Here is a 17,131-nt window from a genome sequence, read left to right as displayed (position 1 = left end):
CTGCACATACTTTTCAGTTTTGTGTCTTTTCTTTTCTTTTATTTAAGGGAAGAGCATTTCTAAAACCAATCATATGCTTGCTTTCATAGAATCATAGAGTTGGAAGAGACCACAAGGGCCATTGAGTCCAACCCCCTGCCAACTGTGTTCATATACTAGTAGCAAAGTATATGGAAAACTCATTTTGAGTTTCCAAGGTAGACTCAGTTTTATGGTACAGCAGAACCTAGGCATATCGCACCATGAATCGGGTTATGTTGCAAGTAGGCACCCGTTTCTGTTTGATTAATGCAAAAAGCCTTCTATCAGCAACTTGTCCCAACAATGGGCAGGGTGTTCCAAGAGGGAGAAGCAATGCATGCAGCAAGTTCAGAACGTGGCTAAGTTGAGCTGAATCACCTACAGGCTTGAGGCAGTCAGTACCAGCAGCTGCCAAGGCAAGACAGAAACATGGCTCTGCCTCCCTCCTGCCTCAAATGCTGCTGGCAGCGCAGAGCTGGGCCCAAGGGAAGCAGCTGCAGGGAGTCTGGCTGTTTTCTTGCACATACGATTGCAGGGGGAAGAGGAGCACACAGATTAAATTTCCTTGGCTGCTTCTCTTGGGCTCTCAGGTACAGGAGCAGCGGTGGCAATCGGAAGACAGAGTTCACAATGGTTTTAATCCCAATGGGTAGTTTCTGTAACTGAGTATATGAACTTGAAGGCAACACAAATATTCTACCTAGACTACTGGATGATATTAAGCACCTCATTACCTGGTTATTCTGACGGCTAGGACCAAGGAGAAAGTTGATCATATGCCTCAAGGCAGAATGCCTGAGAAGGAGATCGCAAGCTCTTATACCCTGCTGTGAAAGGACAAACAGAACATAGGGTCACATCTGTTTCCATATGCAGAGCATGCCTGCACATTTTAGATTATGGTTCCTTATTATGCTTCGTACTTTCCAAAAGCACATATGATTAAATTATATACTACTGACTGGCAGGGTTTTGAATGGCTCCACAGCACCAGATTCCCTGTGATTTGCAGATGTTTTTTCTTTCAGGTTTGCTTGCTTACCAGTTTAACAATAGGATGCCCTGAACACAAAGGAAGTCCTGACAGCTGGAAACACATGCCCTAAAGACTGCAGCAGACCATTGGAAAGCACCTGGGGAAAGGCATGCTATCCAGTCAATAGGGCTTGATTTGAGCACCTGTAACAGGTTTAAACTCTAAATGGCTATATAAGAAATCCAGAAAAATAATCTACCTTTATGTGATAATGGTAATGTTTACCCATAACATAAATTTGTCCTGGGACATAGGGAAAATAAAGAGAGAAGTGGTAGAGTGAGTATTTGGTTTACCTTTTGTACAAAATTGTTGAACAAGAAGAAGTACTGGGCACAGTTTTTGCAGTTCTCAGGGACGTCCTTGTCCAGCAGACCAAGCAGCACATCCACTAACTGATGCAGGCTTTTCAACTGTTGAAAAGTAGAGATGGGAAGATCTTGAATGATCAGGAAGGTGGATTTAATTAAGGCGCATTTAACAATAAGTACAAAATGCACCTACTGCCTATGGATTTATTAGGCTTGCTTAAGACAAATGCCAGGCAGCTTGGTTCAGCTGGCCATTGGGCATTGCTTCCTTAACACCCTGCTGAACAATTCTATTACATACATTTCAGGACTCACACATATCCTTAGAACAAAATAACTTTATTTAAGAAGGGCGTCAGTGTATACACTCTTAGAATAGAAGGACTATAACACTTTCAAGTCTGACCACTGGCTCAGCAAATTTAAGTAAAAACACTCAAGCTTAAAAAGCTCTGTATTGAGCACAGCGACAACAACTTTGGTGCGTGTCTATGCAAGGAGCTAGGCAGGACATTTAAGCCTCTTCCTCTGACCACCAACCGCCTCCTGAGATTTTACCAAACGTCGACCATACATTCTCAAATGGATCTCTGCAGTTGTAAGAACAGAAACTTATTTTTTCAAGTAGGATTTTCTCACAACACTTAATACCGCACTTAGACAAAACCATCACAGAATCATAGGATTTGCGAAGGTCTGAAACTAGTTACAAGATTCTGGCAGTGAACAGACTAAAGAAATAAGATAGAATAGCAAGGGCAGCAGAGGGGTGGGGAACAATTAACATATATCATTAATGAAGCAGCAGCATACAATTTTCTGAAGTGCAATGAAATGTTTCGCATACCAGCAGTTACATATTACTGACCTTTTCCTGATAAAACAAGGCACTGTCTAAGGTTTTTTCAAGAATGGTGGCTACAGCAACTCGCACCTCTCTTACACTGCATTCCAGTAGAAAAGTCCTGAAAAATGCACACATGCAATAAAATGAAGATGCGCACGATAGAATCCATCTCTCTCATGTGCTAGTAGAAATCTGCAATCCCTGCCTTTTACTCAAGTGTGAAATCCAATATTTACACTTCTTTGAGAGTAGAAAGACTGGATACGGTCACTTAATAGCCAAACTGAAGGTGCCTCATAGAATGTAAATGATATCTATGTGCGTCTGACAGGAATTCTTCAAATCAGCAGGACTTAATACCATAACAAAATAGACAGATTAAAAGGAAGCAGTAATTGACTGCCTAAAGCAATGTAGATAGGCTTTCCACTGAAAGTCATTCAGTGTGACAGAGCTTGTCATTTGGAGCAGACACATGCCTACACACACACACACACACACTCACTGTGCACTTAATGGATCAAGCAATTTTTATATTCATGTCATAAATTATATTTCCTGCCAAAAATATATATCTAAAAGGCTATCTGCCTCTCCACAAGTAGATCATTCTCTCATATGGCTTATTCATCCAAGTATACAAATTTTTGAGTACATGCCTCTAATGAAGATAAGCGAGTAGTATATAATAGTTAGACCTGTGTACTTATGTTGATACTTACTTTATGAGCTCTCGCCCTTCTGCCTCAACTAAATATTCAACCAACCATTGACAAGCTTCAAAACTTTTAGAAACCAAAGCATCAATGGTTGCAATCCATTCTTCTATGTCAACCCTTAAAAAAACACCAAAAAACAATCACAATAAGGTCAGCAAGACTTCAATATGTGAAATATACGTTTTCTCTCTTTTAAAAAGCTTTTAAAAGTGTTACCTGAGTTTTTTCTTGGTTCGCAGACACGTCTGGAAGAGGAACTGGACTGCTAGTTGTAAACTTACTCTTGCCATAGATGGATAATGGGGGTGCTTTAACTTTGTCTAAGAAAAAGAAAGTGTATCACATAACACCACAAGTACTGGCCTTTCTGGTAAGATTCTTAAACACCGTTTTCAGACTGGAACTGAGATGGTGCCAAAATAGTTTTAGGACGGCACAAGAAGGTAAAGAGAATTATCTGAGGTTTCAGAAAAACGCTTTGTCAAATGTCTGGTGACTTCCACTCTTCTGCTAAGCTCCTTGGTGTTTAAAGAAAGGGGGGAAACAGCTTCTGTCCCTTCGATTATACTCTGGGAGCTGCAATCCAGCACAAACTTTTTCTCATTTTTTGGACCTTCCTCTTTAGCTCAAACCAAACTATGAGTGTGTGCAGTGGGCTCAATATTTGCCTTGTAACTGTATGTGTTTTAAAATTCTGATCCATTTTCAAATTGCTTCCTGCTATTTGATTTGGTTTTGTGTAAACAAAATTCTGAGGTTCCCATTCACTATAACGGAGAATTGAAAAATGGTATAACTGCCCCCTCCCTTTGACCAAAGTGGATGAAATTTACAAGGGCGAGGGAAGCAGGTATTTGTCTCTTGCCTTTTCTCTTCATACAATAATTAAAGGTGTGTGTATTAAATGCTTCATACCAGCCTTTTCATTCCAGTGGTTGTGTCCTCTGATGGGTTTTACAGGCCTACGATAAGCCATACAGCCTTAGCGTGTCTAAAATGTTGGCCGCAGAGTTTTGGTGTTTCAGTTTTCTTTGTTAAAGCAGAGCAACACAGGAGCTAATATATATATGTGTGAGTAGCTTCTAACTTCTTAAAAAGTCCTACACCACTGTGCTTTGACAAAAAACACAATCTAGAGCCCTTCAACAACATTTTGGACAGCCTTCTTGCAAAGAGATGTAGGAAAAAATAGATATATGAGGGGAAAAGTACAGAAACAATAGGACAGAACAACATAAAGCTTTGTGGGATCCTTCATCCAACTTGGTGGAGGACAGCCCCACAAATCACCCTGTATTTTGGCCCACACACAGGCAGTGAACACCCTAAAAGATATAATCAGAGACTGAACATATGTTTTACTGCAGTTAAGTAATCAAAGAGGCCATAGTATGCTATATCAACAATGCATTCATTTTTAAAAAAGAAGTTTGCTGCTGGATAGTCTTAATTTCTCCCCCTCTTCCCAATGAGGACAGTTTATCTTGTTCTGGCTCCACTGAGCCTCAGCAATTCACTTCACTTAGTATCTGAAAGATAAAATTCATCACTCACAGCATTTAATGAAGCTAACGATAAAACAAAGCTAAAATAGTCACTGCTGTAGACATCTCTGTTCTTCATAAACTTCAGGTTTTCATCTCTCACCATCTGAAATGACAACACATGTCTGGTTTTAGAAATAAAAGTCAATGATATGTTTAGAATTTCTAAATCTTTCTTACAGAAAATATGACATTTTGTAAACAAAAGCATCATTAAAAGCAGGATGTTAGAAGCAATGTATATCTCATACTGTATGTTTGAAATGGCACGATTTGGGCTGAATTAGCTGTAATTATCACCAAGCTAATCAAGTCATACTGGAAAGGCTCACTGAAAACATCAGGCTCAGTGTGCTGCAGGAGTGAGATTAATAGCAAATTCTATGTGAAGAATTACCAGCAAAATAAATAGAAAACAGAACTCACATTTATTACAGTGCCATAAAACAGTAACTAAACTTTCACATGATTTTCTGTCATGGATGCTTCAGCTGAGATTCCTGCATTGCAGGGGGTTGGACTAGATGACCCTTGGGGTCCCTTTCCAACCCTACAATTCTATTATTCTATGTTATAGTGCTAGCAAAGATACACAAAGGGGCAGCTACAATTGAGTTGTCCACTGAAAATGACAGACATATAGGCTTACAAGAGAGAACTATTTCTTCACAAAATGTGATTAATTTATCGATTATCGATTCTTACAACATGAGGAAATGGTCTTCAACTGAATAGCTTTAAAATGAAGCGTCACCTCTAAATCTACGAGATTAAATTTTGATTTTTGTTTTGCTCCAGAACAATTCAGAGAGTAAAAGATATACCTATATCCATTACACCTAGAATTTTATCTTTTGAGCTTGTGAATACCTGACATTTTTATAATGTTATCTAGCTGCCATTAACACAGTTTACCTGATATATCCGAACTGGCATTTTCTCTACAAATAAGCCTTTCTTCTCCCCTTTCTTGACCAACTTGGTCAAGATGGACAAGCGGTCACTACTGGGTCTATGGGGCCGTGGCGATGATTGCGGTGAAACATCTGGTGAAGATGGAGCAGACCTGGGAAATAAAACGCATGTAAGCTCAATGCAGAAAATATATTCTTCCATTTGCTTGACAAAGTGCAAAGCCAAAGTTCTCAAGTATGTTGTGCATCTAGCAATGCACATTTGATCATAACTTTACGTTCTGCGCATGGAAGGCCTGAACTCATTATATGGCTGATTGTGGCTACAATCCTGCATCCTTTGCTAGGGCAGCTGGCTGTGGAGCAGTGTTTTCTAAGAAGCCAGTGTAGCTTCTCCTCCTTCATCAGGTCTCCAGGGCTGTTTACTGCTGTGGTGCTGAGTACACTGCTCTAAACAGATGCTCCCATGCATTCAAGAACCTGCCAAGCCCTCTCTCTCACAGCTCTGCTTCTGCTACTACTAATACACTGTATCTGTAGTACCCAATGATGTTCATAACTGAACCATTTCTTTTTCATAATGAAAATAGGCTTCATAGAGTCAGCTGGCCAGCCCCCTGCTAATGGGAAAAAATGAAACAAGGTAAAGAGAAAACCAAAGGTTTCTCTGACTAAATGTTTTTTAGCAGGATTTAATGGTGCAAGTATTCGCCCCCAAATGGTTATATCTTTTTCAAGGTTATATCTTTAAAAAGTTTCAATACTGTAGCTTGTACAGTCCTATTCCTTCATATAGTACCCACCTCCTAAGTGTCTTGGATGCCCCTAGTCATAAACATACCCACAGAAGCTGTCCTGAGCTTATGCGTAACCAAATTATAGCCTCAAGAGTACTCCTCTGAACAGAAGATTATAAATTCTGCAGAGGTCCCTCATGGAAGGAATAAGCTTCTGGTTAAGTAGCTTAAACACACACACACACACACAGAGAGAGAGAGAGAGAGAGAGAGAGAGAGAGAGAGACTGGAGGGGAAGCAAGATGTTCTGCTTGTGCAGGGATCAAATAACCGGGGTTAGAGGCAGGTAAACTTACAAAGACAGGTCCTCAGCTTCCTGACGCACGACGCTAACTCTGCTTTTCTTTGGCAAAACTGGCGAGTTCTGGTCAGAGACTCTCTGGTAGAAGAGCATGTAGGCATTCCAGTAGCGGCGGCGAACGTCAGGATATGGATTTGCTGCGAAGAAGAGATATCCTTATAGTTGACTGACCTGATTCTTGCAGCAGGAATACTGGCCTAACTACAACTTTCAGGGAGCTGTTAATGGAAATCTACACATTCCAATGGGGAAAGAATAAATTGCTGATTAAGGGGGTCAACAAGCAACATTTTCCATGGTGTTTTATTTTCCAAAGGCTCACTTCCATTTCACGTCAAACATTTTTCTCCCCCCGAGCCAAGAAAAGCAGGTCTGGGCAGGAAACAGCACAGCACTGATATGCATGCATGCTTCACAGTGTGTGTGTGTGTGTGTGTGTGTGTGTGTGTGTGTGTATGTACATGCACAGAAGCAATACACTACACATCACACACATGTTTCATGTTGCTTCCTACATGGTAATGCCTTCTGTGTAGAAAAAGCATGTGTTTGTGTAGCAACTCTGATCACACCAGTTACACTCTTCAGTTCCCAATTTGTTAAGGAGCCATATGAAAAGAATAAAAAACAACAGGACAGCAGCCATACAGTATGTCAGTAATATATCAATTTTTTCTGAAGACAGATGCCAAACTTCCACATCAGCAACTGTGATCCTGTAACTCAGCCCTGAAGTGAGTAAGATTTAAATGCAGGGGAAAGTGATAATGGAACACAAAATTTATACTTACACTGGTCATAAACTTTGGGTCTATACTCTCCGCCAAAGCATTCATACTCCAAAGTTTCATCATTCAACTCAAATTCTTCAACAACTGTGTCATTGAATTTGAACCATTTTCCTTTTCCACATCCCCTGTTGGAAACACACAGAAACACAAGCCATGTTGACTGTCAAAGATGATGGCTTAAAAATCTCAACAAAGTTTCCTAATAGCTTTCCAATTCTCATGGCTACCAAAGAGATAATCTGCATTGAGAATGATTTCATGTTAAAATCAAATATGGAACAAAACAGATCTGAATATAAAGGGATTAGAAATCATAACAAGATGGCAGACACATTCACCACCAGTCTGTTTCATACAATGATTCAAACTTTATAAAGATCATCCCTCCTGTCACATACATCCTTTGAAAGGAAGATTCTGGTTTTGTTTTAAGCCAGAGCTACCCCATTACATTTGCAAAAACTTTCAAGCATTCTGGTATACTTTCATAAAGGTAGAGGTAAAGGGACCCCTGACCATTAGGTCCAGTCGTGACCGACTCGAGGGTTGCGGCGCTCATCTCACTTTATTGGCCGAGGGAGCCGGCGTACAGCTTCCGGGTCATGTGGCCAGCATGACTAAGCCGCTTCTGGCAAACCAGAGCAGCGCACGGAAACGCCTTTTACCTTCTCGCTGGAGCGGTAGCTATTTATCTACTTGCACTTTGACGTGCTTTCGAACTGCTAGGTTGGCAGGAGCAGGGACCGAGCAACGGGAGCTCACCCCATTGCGGGGATTCGAACCACCGACCTTCTGATTGGCAAGTCCTAGGCTTTGTGGTTTAACCCACAGTGCCATACAGAGGTTTAAAAAGTGCTATACAAAAATGATGCATTTGCCAATAGGAGTTTGCAATTTTAACACTGCATGGTCTTAGCTGCTTTAAAGTACTCAAGCAAAGAACTAGTAGAGCCCGCCCAGAGCAGACTTTCTCTTTACCTTCTATCTTTGATAAAGGAATAGTAGTGCCCTGCATGGGCCTGACCGCTGTGCACTATCACCCCAACCAGCTCATAGTTTTCTGTAGGGGCCACTTTCTTCCGTGGGGATCCTGCCCCTCCCTGATCGACGTGTCGCCCATTGTCGCCAACTTCCGAGGAAGAATCTTGCCGGGCCATTCCTGAAACTGTATAGGGTTCCATGTTCAGCATCCAGGGGAACTGTTTGAAAGGAAACACTTCCGATTAAATTTAAACCTGAGCCCTATTACTTGTTTATAAACCTCCTGTAATTACCCAAAACACAGGGCGGCTGACCTTTAAAGGCTGAACACAGGAAATAGTTTATGGGATGCAGAGAGTCATAGAGCAAACCAGAAGGTTTGTCTGTTTTTCCAGGACTCAGAATGGAACTTCCAATTTTTTCCAGTGAGGAAGATTATGGACTTCAGCTCAGAAAGCAAGTCACAATCACTTCTTTTGAAACTCTGCAAGCACCATTAGTAGTTAGGGCAGGTAATGTCAAAGGCCTATTACAGGGACAGAGATACACTGTGGGCAACATGCATACTTGGAACAGAATAAATAATGGTGAGAAGTAAAGATTCCATTCCAGAAAATGCCTTTAGAGAAATAAAAGAGCAGCTGTGCTTACCTTTATCTGTTCATCGTACTTAATGGAACGTCCACTTTCCCAATCAAATCCAAATCTCATGAGGTGGATCACCAACAAGCTAGGCAGAGCTTTAATGCATGTCCGCTTTACTGTAGTTCTCTTAAAAATAGAAGAGAGTCACCTCCAGCTACTCATTTTAGCATCAGGGAATGCATACTTCCTGCTCACTGTAGAGAAGTGTTCTTACAATTATGGATTTCGGTTGATAGAATCAAAGAGCAGGAAAACTATTTTCTAAAGACTAACTACTAATTCCTTATCAAATCATTTACAACACACCTTTTCTCAAAGGCAGAAACTTTCAAACATACAAATATTTTGTCTCTGCTTTGCCTAGGACACCAATATTCTGAAGTGACACCCCCCCCCAATATATATATATATATACTACCCTAGTACTCATCAAAGGAAGCGCAGAATATCAATGTGATAAAGACAAGAACACATTAAACTTGAGGGCTTGGACTAGACTCATTCTCCAGATCTCTAAGTGTACTAACACACCCTGGGTTGTCTCTCCCTTAGAATATCACAGGTATTTTAACTGTCACCAGGGGAGGGGGGAAGCATTACCTTTTCTTTACATTTCTCACAATAATATGCATTACTTCCTTCCAGAATTTCTCCTCTAACAAACTGATCCAATGAAATTTCCAGGCTTTGACATGAAGTGACTCCTAGATTGAGAGCCATAAAGGCTTCCTCTCGTTCATACCTACACCAAATTGGATAATGAAAAAGGGTTAGACTGCAATACTACCAACTCTATTGTTTCATGGTTTAAGAGGTGTCTCTTTTTGGCAATATCTTTAACAGTCAAACCCACTGCAGACATGAGGCTTATCATCTCCTTTGATGGTTTACAGAGCAATCTTAAGTGTAGAAAATCTTAATTTACACTGGCTTAAGTTAAGCCTATTTCCAGCTCTGTAAAGGAAGAATATGATTCACACCACCCATTTTGCTGGCTAAGTTCTGCTGGGTTGTGATGCCACATGACTTAACTGCAAGGGGTTTGGAAAAGGTCTAAGTCTCTCCTTGCCCTGTTCCACCTCTGCCAGGCCCTCAGAATGCCTCCCTTTTTTGAGACTTCTGTCGGCAACCCCCTACCTCAGACAGGGTGAAAGACCTCTGCCAACATATCCCCAGCTGAGGAAGCCAAAAATCTGCCAGAACCAAACCCATTCATCCCAGAGGATCTTGAGTTTGGATTGTGCTGTAAGATGGCAGGCTATAGACTCATGGCTCCATCCCATCCTCCCTGCAATTTCAATCCTGGTGAGGGTTTGCTGCTTAAAAACTAACCATGGTTACTATTTATGAAGAATTAAGAAGTAGTATAATTACAGATGCAATACTAACCATATTGACAAGAAAATGGGGTTGGGGGTGTCATACAGGATAGGGGAGGCAGGTGCCATAGAAACAGATCTATGGCAGCCTTCCTTCACCTGGCAGCCTCCAGAGGTTTTGGATTCCAAATCCCATCAGGCCTACTCAACATGGCCAATGATCAGGGATGATGGGAGTTGTAGCCCAAAACACCTGGAAGGCACTAGGTTGGGAAAGGGCTGGACAAGAGACTTCCCAGTCAGACATCATCTGCTGGGAACATGTTTTCCGTATTTGCAACCAAGCTGCTGTGTTTTATTTCTATTTTTAAAAATGAAGAATTGGCAACGGCTCGTATAAACCCTAACCTATGAGAATTATCAAGGCTTGAGAAATTAATTTAGAAATCTAATGTAATGTGTTGACTGAGAAATGATTGGGCTCCTCTCCCGCATAATCCAGAGAACGGAGGATAGAAATGGTTGAAAGAGCTATGTGCTGTTGCAGAGCAGGCAGGGTTAGGACTGGGTAGGCCATATCCCATGGAATGTTGAAAGCTGCTGAATGACTGACATGGCCCTGCCTGTGGAAAGGAGAATTCCATGCCTGAATCATGTTAATCTGCAAGAGAAAAAGTTGAGGGGGGATATTGGCAGTGTACTTATCAAGAGCTTTTACTCCTTTAAAATGAAGTCACTGAATGGCACTAAACAAAGATGAAAATAAAGTACCATACTTCTCCTACAATGTTCCAGTAGTTAACATTAAGAGTTCTTTTTTCCAAGTAGGCTACCCGTAACTAGGAATAACCTAGTTAAAATTCACCCACCTATGAGGACAGTCCTTGCAGATTTTCTGATCAGAGTAGATTCCCTGGAAAGTGTTCTTAAATATTTGGTCTCGCCCTATTTTCTGTAAGAGATAAAAAAATGCTAATAGCAACTGGCTTATACATGAAGCAGCTGTTAATGAAAAGAATTACTGCGTAATTATAACACCATAACAAACATAAAAATAACCTTGAGGTACTCATCCATCTGATCTATAAGACTTGTGAAGAACTCATAAGCATCTTGTTGTTCACGAACATAGAGCTCCTTGTTCCACATCTTGAAGATCTAAAATATAAAACGTATTCCATAGAGTCACTGCTTTAAGATACTGAGACTCTTAAGGAAAGCAGCAGATGCATCTTAGTTTCCTGGAAAAAGCTTGCCACCCAGTGGAAGGAGAGGAGAACATCCCAGTGATCAGCACCACTGGATTGTGACCAATAGGGAGAACTATATATTACAGTTGCACCTTGGAAGTTGAACGGAATCAGTTCTGGAAGTCCATTCAACTTCCAAAATGTTCGGAAAGCAAAGTACAGCTTCTGATTGGCTGCAGGAAAATAGTTCGCAAACTGGAACAGTCATTTCCAGGTTTGCGGCATTCGGGAGCCAAAACATTTGAGAACTAAGCTGTTCGAAAACCAAGGTAGATATTCAAACAGGTAAGAGCCCTTTTAGTATTGCTGCGTTTCAGTATGTTTAGACCTAAATCTACATGTTAAAATTGGGGGTGGGGAGAATTACCTTCCAGAAATTTTCAGGTATGTAATACTGCAGCTTGCTCTCCATTAAGTGACCAAAGAGTGACTGAACTTGGTAGAACACATTGTCATCGGGATTGTCCATGTCATCGTCAATCGAAAGCAATGCCTTTGGAAACAATTGACAAGGAAAGTTATTGAAAATGCATCACACTTAGGAACAGTTCAGTTTCGTCAAGAGTTGGTAAGAACAGTAACCAAGGTATTTAATATTAATATTCAACATACCCAGAGCTTCCTTATTAGCTGTTCTCAACTTCAACAAGCATACTGGTTAGGAAGATGGAAGGGACGAAAAGTAGGGCAACATGGCTGGCCTCACTGAGAGGCTTCTCACCAAACTGCACTACCTCAAAGGACTGGAATTCATTCTGTCCCCTTATAGGAACTGGATGGAGGAGAGATCACAAGGCTCCCGTATCTGTCCTCCAAGCAAAGCCGAGCAAGAGCCTGGGCTTCAAATGCCCATGTGCTCCAACTATGGCCCAGGTGGGCTCAGAGGTATTCTTCAAAGGAAGGGGAAAGAGGGCAGGCAAGCTCCAGCTCTGTGTTTAGCCTCCAAACCTTTTCAGAGAAGAAAAGGAATCCTGCTGCTGTCTGGGAGGCTTGGGGATGATGGACCAATTGTGTGTGTGCTTCTCCTGTTGTTTTGTTTTAGGTGCTTGTGTTTGTGTGCAATTTGCTTTTGTTGTTTGGGGCTGGGTGTTCTCCTTGCTTTTAATTATTTCCAAAGTTATGCTTTTTGTCACTGCTGGGGTATGCGTGTTTTGCCTGGTTTTTACTGTGTTTATTTTGTGATGTATGTGTTTTTCTGGGGGTGTTGCATGTTTGTTTTGTCATCTACACAAGTGTTTTGCCTGTGTGAGCGTCAACAGTTTTTATTCTGTGACATGGGCATTTTATGGTGTCCCAGAAAGTTTTGGATTTCTAAATGTGCCTGAGCCAAAACCCCACCACCAAGGTTAGAGATCCCCTCATTTACTGCATATGACTCTCAGCCTTGTAATTTCTGAACTAGGCAGTTTTGGATTTACCTCAGAGTTGTGGCCCATTTTCATGATTCAGCACTCCTTCCTTCCCAGAGTCCATACTATATGTGTGAAGTTAACAGGCATTCCAAAAGAATTTGCTTTAAGAACAGTAAATAAAGATTACCTCGGGAAGTCCTGGCTGCATATAGAGCTGTTGGAAGACTGCATTCATGTAACATGTTGCACCTCCATTTTTTAGCCCCACAAATCCTGAAATGGATCGACCGTCTACAGGTGGGAGATACTGGAAGATAGGGAGGCAGAGAGCAGAAATTTGTAGCAAAGAAGTTTTAAAGCATTAATGGATATAATTATTTGAAAAACTGAATATCCAAGAGACTTTCCGAAAGTATTCATTATGGTTCCTTCCAACGCTACAATTCTATGACTCTCATTATTTAATCCATTCTGAAGATCTGACACTTAGCTTCACATATACATAGCTGGAGTGAAAAAAATTACTTCCATTGAAGCAACGCACTTACATCAAATTCCTTGGAAAGAGCTGGATCAAGCTGGTGATGCATAGAGAGCAGCTCTTTTGTAATAAGCTGTAGATTTGAAGGCGAGCTATCTGCCAGCATCACCAGCACTTCATATGCTGCTAATCGGCTATTCACTGTACTGCACCTAGAAGGGAGCAAAAAGAATTTGTTCATGCTGCATATTCAGTTTTCATACTAGCAAGATATATCAAATGACCTACTTCCAATAGTTGCCAAAGGGAATCCAAGTAAAGTTTAATGCCCATCTGTGCAGTCCAATTTTAAAACCGTTCAGGGCATTTTTATTTCCTGGACCAGTGGATGTTATTTATTTTGCAGAGGAAGGCAAGGAATAAAAAAAGTCTGTGTGCTTATCATTCCCTCCTAAAGAAAGGGTGGTTCCGGGATGTAAATAAAATGACACTTAAGCAGAAAAGTACTTAGATTTCTGCATAAAATCCCAAGCTCAGTGGCTAAGTTAAGTTACACCCATAAGAGAAATTTACGAAAACAGTTAACCCGATTTCTTTGTTTCTGGGTATGGCATTCAACATTTTGAGGGAGTTATGGACTGTGATAATGCACGGGTTAGTTACACCAGCCCTATGGTCCAATAAATTGTTCAGATGCCTTTCTGCTTCTGAAAGAGGAATTGAGCTTTGCTTTTTAAAACAACTGAGCCCTTTGGATTTTGTAATGGACCGACTATACCCATTCAAATTATGCACAGTAAAAATAAATAGTTCTGGAAGAACATTTAAAACATTGCTTAATAATCTTCAAGAATCTGAAATGTGATTCTCCACAGATATGGAACATCATGTTCTAAAAATGTAATAAAGGACATGAGAGCAATATAGATGATTTATAATTGAGTAGTATTTCAATATGTTTCTTAATAGCCTCTCTCAGGAACCACATTTATTCTCGGTTATTTAATTTCTCGGCACACTCAAGCACTGCTTATGAAGTTTACTTTAATGTCTTTTTTTTTAAAAAGGAAATTGTTCCATTCTGCACAAAGCTGATTGACTATTCAAGGATGGTAGATCCGAGCCCTCTGTGCTTCTTTGTTTAATACAACAAAAGTCCTCATGCACTCTTTACTTTGGATGAAAGTCTTGCTGAGTGGCAGCCACACTGCCAGCTGGAGAATGGCTGTTCAGAATAATCCTAGATGCTCGGAAGAGGAAGTCATCTAATAATGGTTTGATCAAAGACGAACCTATAAAGGGAATAACACTATGTTCAACGTTGACCGTTACAGGATTTATAACAAATGATCTTGCAAGAAAAAGGTGTCCAGTGAGGGATCATGCTTTTCCTATCATCTCCATTTAAACAGGTCATAGGAAGCAGAGCTGAGAACGGTCTTACTGGATAACTGCTGCCAGTGTCAGAACAGATAGCTTCACCTTGGCAGAACACAAGCTGGACTATAGCAGCTTTCACTGTATTTAAAGAGCACCACCACCAGAGTTTACCCTCCCTTTACTAAAACAACTAAGGAATGATTATCAAATGGCATCACATGCTGTTCCTGTTTTATTGTAAGCTACACATATAGCTATCAGCACCCCCGATAACTGTTATTTTTGTTCTAATTGTCTAGTTTATGACCAAAGCACTACGAATCAAATGTGGAAAACAGCAAATAATTTTCATTTAAGACCACTGCTATTTGAAGTATGTTCTAAGCAGGTAGGAAAGTGAGACAACCTCTGCTCACTCAGGTCTTATCCTAAGAGATAGTTGTTCATACTGCCAAATTTGCTGCATTTGCTTATTTGCCTGAAAGCTTAAACCTTGCTCCACAAAGGAAGTGAAGAACCATTCTCTTTCCACTGTGAAAATTAGAACTCTTGTTGCCCATGGCAACCAGATGCAAGCAGCCTGACCTGACAAATTAGGAATTCTGGTGACCTGAAGCCTGAGCGATCTCAGCAGCGAGGAAGAAATCACTAGGTTTAACATTGTAATGACACAACTAAGCACTGAAAGCAAGTTACCTAGCATTTCCTTCTCTGTTCCGCAAAGTGACAGGAGGGTCTTAATGAGCCTCAAATGTCCCGCCAACAACACATTGTCAGCTTCACTGGTTTCACATTCAGCTGCACGGGTAGGTTCAAAGTTATCCAACCACGTGATCTCATCCTCCAACATAGCAGCTGGGCTAATCTTTAGTTGTTCCATTTCTGAAGCTAGGTAAGAAAAACCACATGGGTTAAGCCTACAGAACAGATGGACAAACTTAGGTTAACATTTTGTTTCATATAAAAGATATCATTTAGCTTAAAATGAACACAGAATTACTTTTTGGAAATGAAATGTCAAGACACAGGTAAACGTTCCTTAAAAAAAAAAAAGTTATTATAAAGGCGAATAGCATTTTTTGGCTCTTTTGCCTTTCTATCACTTGCTTATACTCCTACATACATCCCCTAGTGGCAAAGAACATGCAAGCATTATCCTGGCCACTTTTCCTAGTTCTATAAAACAATGTGAAAAAAGCCAAAGTGGCTCTTGTATGTTATTTCCATCCGCAAGAAAGTCGAATGCTATGGTAGTTGTAGTGTGTAGTTTCTTATGGTCTTGAAAAGGTAGGAAATGGTAATAATAATACTTTTATTATTTATACCCCGCCCATCTGGCTGGGGTAGTACTGCTACCCACCTGTGTGCTCAGAGTCAACTACTAATCACTTGAGACAATTAGACTGCACACTAAAACTAAAGAGAAGACCCAGGTAAAAAGTTCATGAGAGAGGCAGATGATCTTTCACTTGACCTCTGAAACAGAGTTTTTAGCCCATGCAAATACAGTCCTGCACAGAACTACAAGGACACAAATAATGAAGGAAGGATAAGAATCCAAGACAAACACATTTCTCTCTCTCCATAAGCGCAATCAATATTAATTCTTGACTCAACTTCGATGGCACTGTTTACCATGTGGATAAGGGACATTTTCTTATGGTACATTAAGTTTCAAGCAGTTTTGATTCCTATTACTTACATGTGAGATCGTCCAATAACTGGCATCTAAGGTCAAAGTACTCTGTACACTGGGACAAAAGCCTAAAAGCAAATTCAGGCAATTAATACTGGGGGGGGGGGGGATCTCAGAAGCATGCAAAATATTTACAGAAACCTTTACTTTCCCAGGTACCATGTACACATGCAAGATGTTTATTCAGACCTAGCCAACATGTTGACTTACATTCTATGCTATAAAACAAAGGTTTGCTTTTATTTTAAGTTCACAGTAGTGAATTGTTTGTAACGATGATCATCATTCATCCCAGAATAATATGCTGAAATGCTATCAGCTTAAAATCCCCTTCTCTGAAAGCAGATCTAGGATTTGGTGTTCATATTTAATGTTTTACTTTTAAAGCAAACTTTGCTGCAAATTCAGCATCATGGATGCTTATGTTCTTATTGGAAATCTAATGGTAACAGGAAGAAGGCTGAAATTTTGTTATTGGCATGTATGTAATTTTTAAACAGAACAAAAAACCCCCACAGCACTATTGGTTTTTTGTGCATTTACTATGATCAACAAATCTAAAAGTAAGTTAGCATAGTATGCTGGCTGATGCTACTGCCTCCGAAAGCTTATCCTCTCTTTGTACTGGGTAGATTGTGGTTCAGTGTTGCATTATGATTCAGTAACTTCCTGGCTATCCAGTTCCTATTCAAGCAACCACAAGGAAAATCATAACTTCTCAGTTCACTTCTAGTACTCTTTCCCCC

General features: G+C 40.5%; 1 protein-coding gene across 1 annotated transcript in view; it reads right to left on the bottom strand.

Moving 5' to 3' along the window:
• Positions 1 to 17,131, bottom strand: part of USP24 (ubiquitin specific peptidase 24) — a 73,118-nt gene that overhangs the window by 9,080 nt on the left and 46,907 nt on the right. Inside the window, exons 38-57 of the mRNA XM_028733354.2 lie at positions 16,392 to 16,453; positions 15,386 to 15,577; positions 14,484 to 14,601; positions 13,377 to 13,521; positions 13,016 to 13,135; positions 11,844 to 11,969; positions 11,286 to 11,384; positions 11,096 to 11,178; positions 9,508 to 9,649; positions 8,914 to 9,033; positions 8,260 to 8,480; positions 7,282 to 7,406; positions 6,486 to 6,627; positions 5,394 to 5,544; positions 4,489 to 4,584; positions 3,151 to 3,254; positions 2,938 to 3,051; positions 2,237 to 2,333; positions 1,354 to 1,470; positions 756 to 848 (exon numbers count right to left, since the gene is read on the bottom strand). Coding sequence (XP_028589187.2) covers positions 756 to 848; positions 1,354 to 1,470; positions 2,237 to 2,333; positions 2,938 to 3,051; positions 3,151 to 3,254; positions 4,489 to 4,584; positions 5,394 to 5,544; positions 6,486 to 6,627; positions 7,282 to 7,406; positions 8,260 to 8,480; positions 8,914 to 9,033; positions 9,508 to 9,649; positions 11,096 to 11,178; positions 11,286 to 11,384; positions 11,844 to 11,969; positions 13,016 to 13,135; positions 13,377 to 13,521; positions 14,484 to 14,601; positions 15,386 to 15,577; positions 16,392 to 16,453 — 2,467 coding nt within the window. The remainder of the gene's footprint in view (positions 1 to 755; positions 849 to 1,353; positions 1,471 to 2,236; positions 2,334 to 2,937; positions 3,052 to 3,150; positions 3,255 to 4,488; positions 4,585 to 5,393; positions 5,545 to 6,485; positions 6,628 to 7,281; positions 7,407 to 8,259; positions 8,481 to 8,913; positions 9,034 to 9,507; positions 9,650 to 11,095; positions 11,179 to 11,285; positions 11,385 to 11,843; positions 11,970 to 13,015; positions 13,136 to 13,376; positions 13,522 to 14,483; positions 14,602 to 15,385; positions 15,578 to 16,391; positions 16,454 to 17,131) is intronic.

The sequence above is a fragment of the Podarcis muralis genome, chromosome 5 (assembly GCF_964188315.1).
Source record: "Podarcis muralis chromosome 5, rPodMur119.hap1.1, whole genome shotgun sequence".
Lineage (NCBI taxonomy): Eukaryota > Metazoa > Chordata > Lepidosauria > Squamata > Lacertidae > Podarcis > Podarcis muralis.
This window is presented reverse-complemented; position numbering and strand designations above follow the sequence as displayed.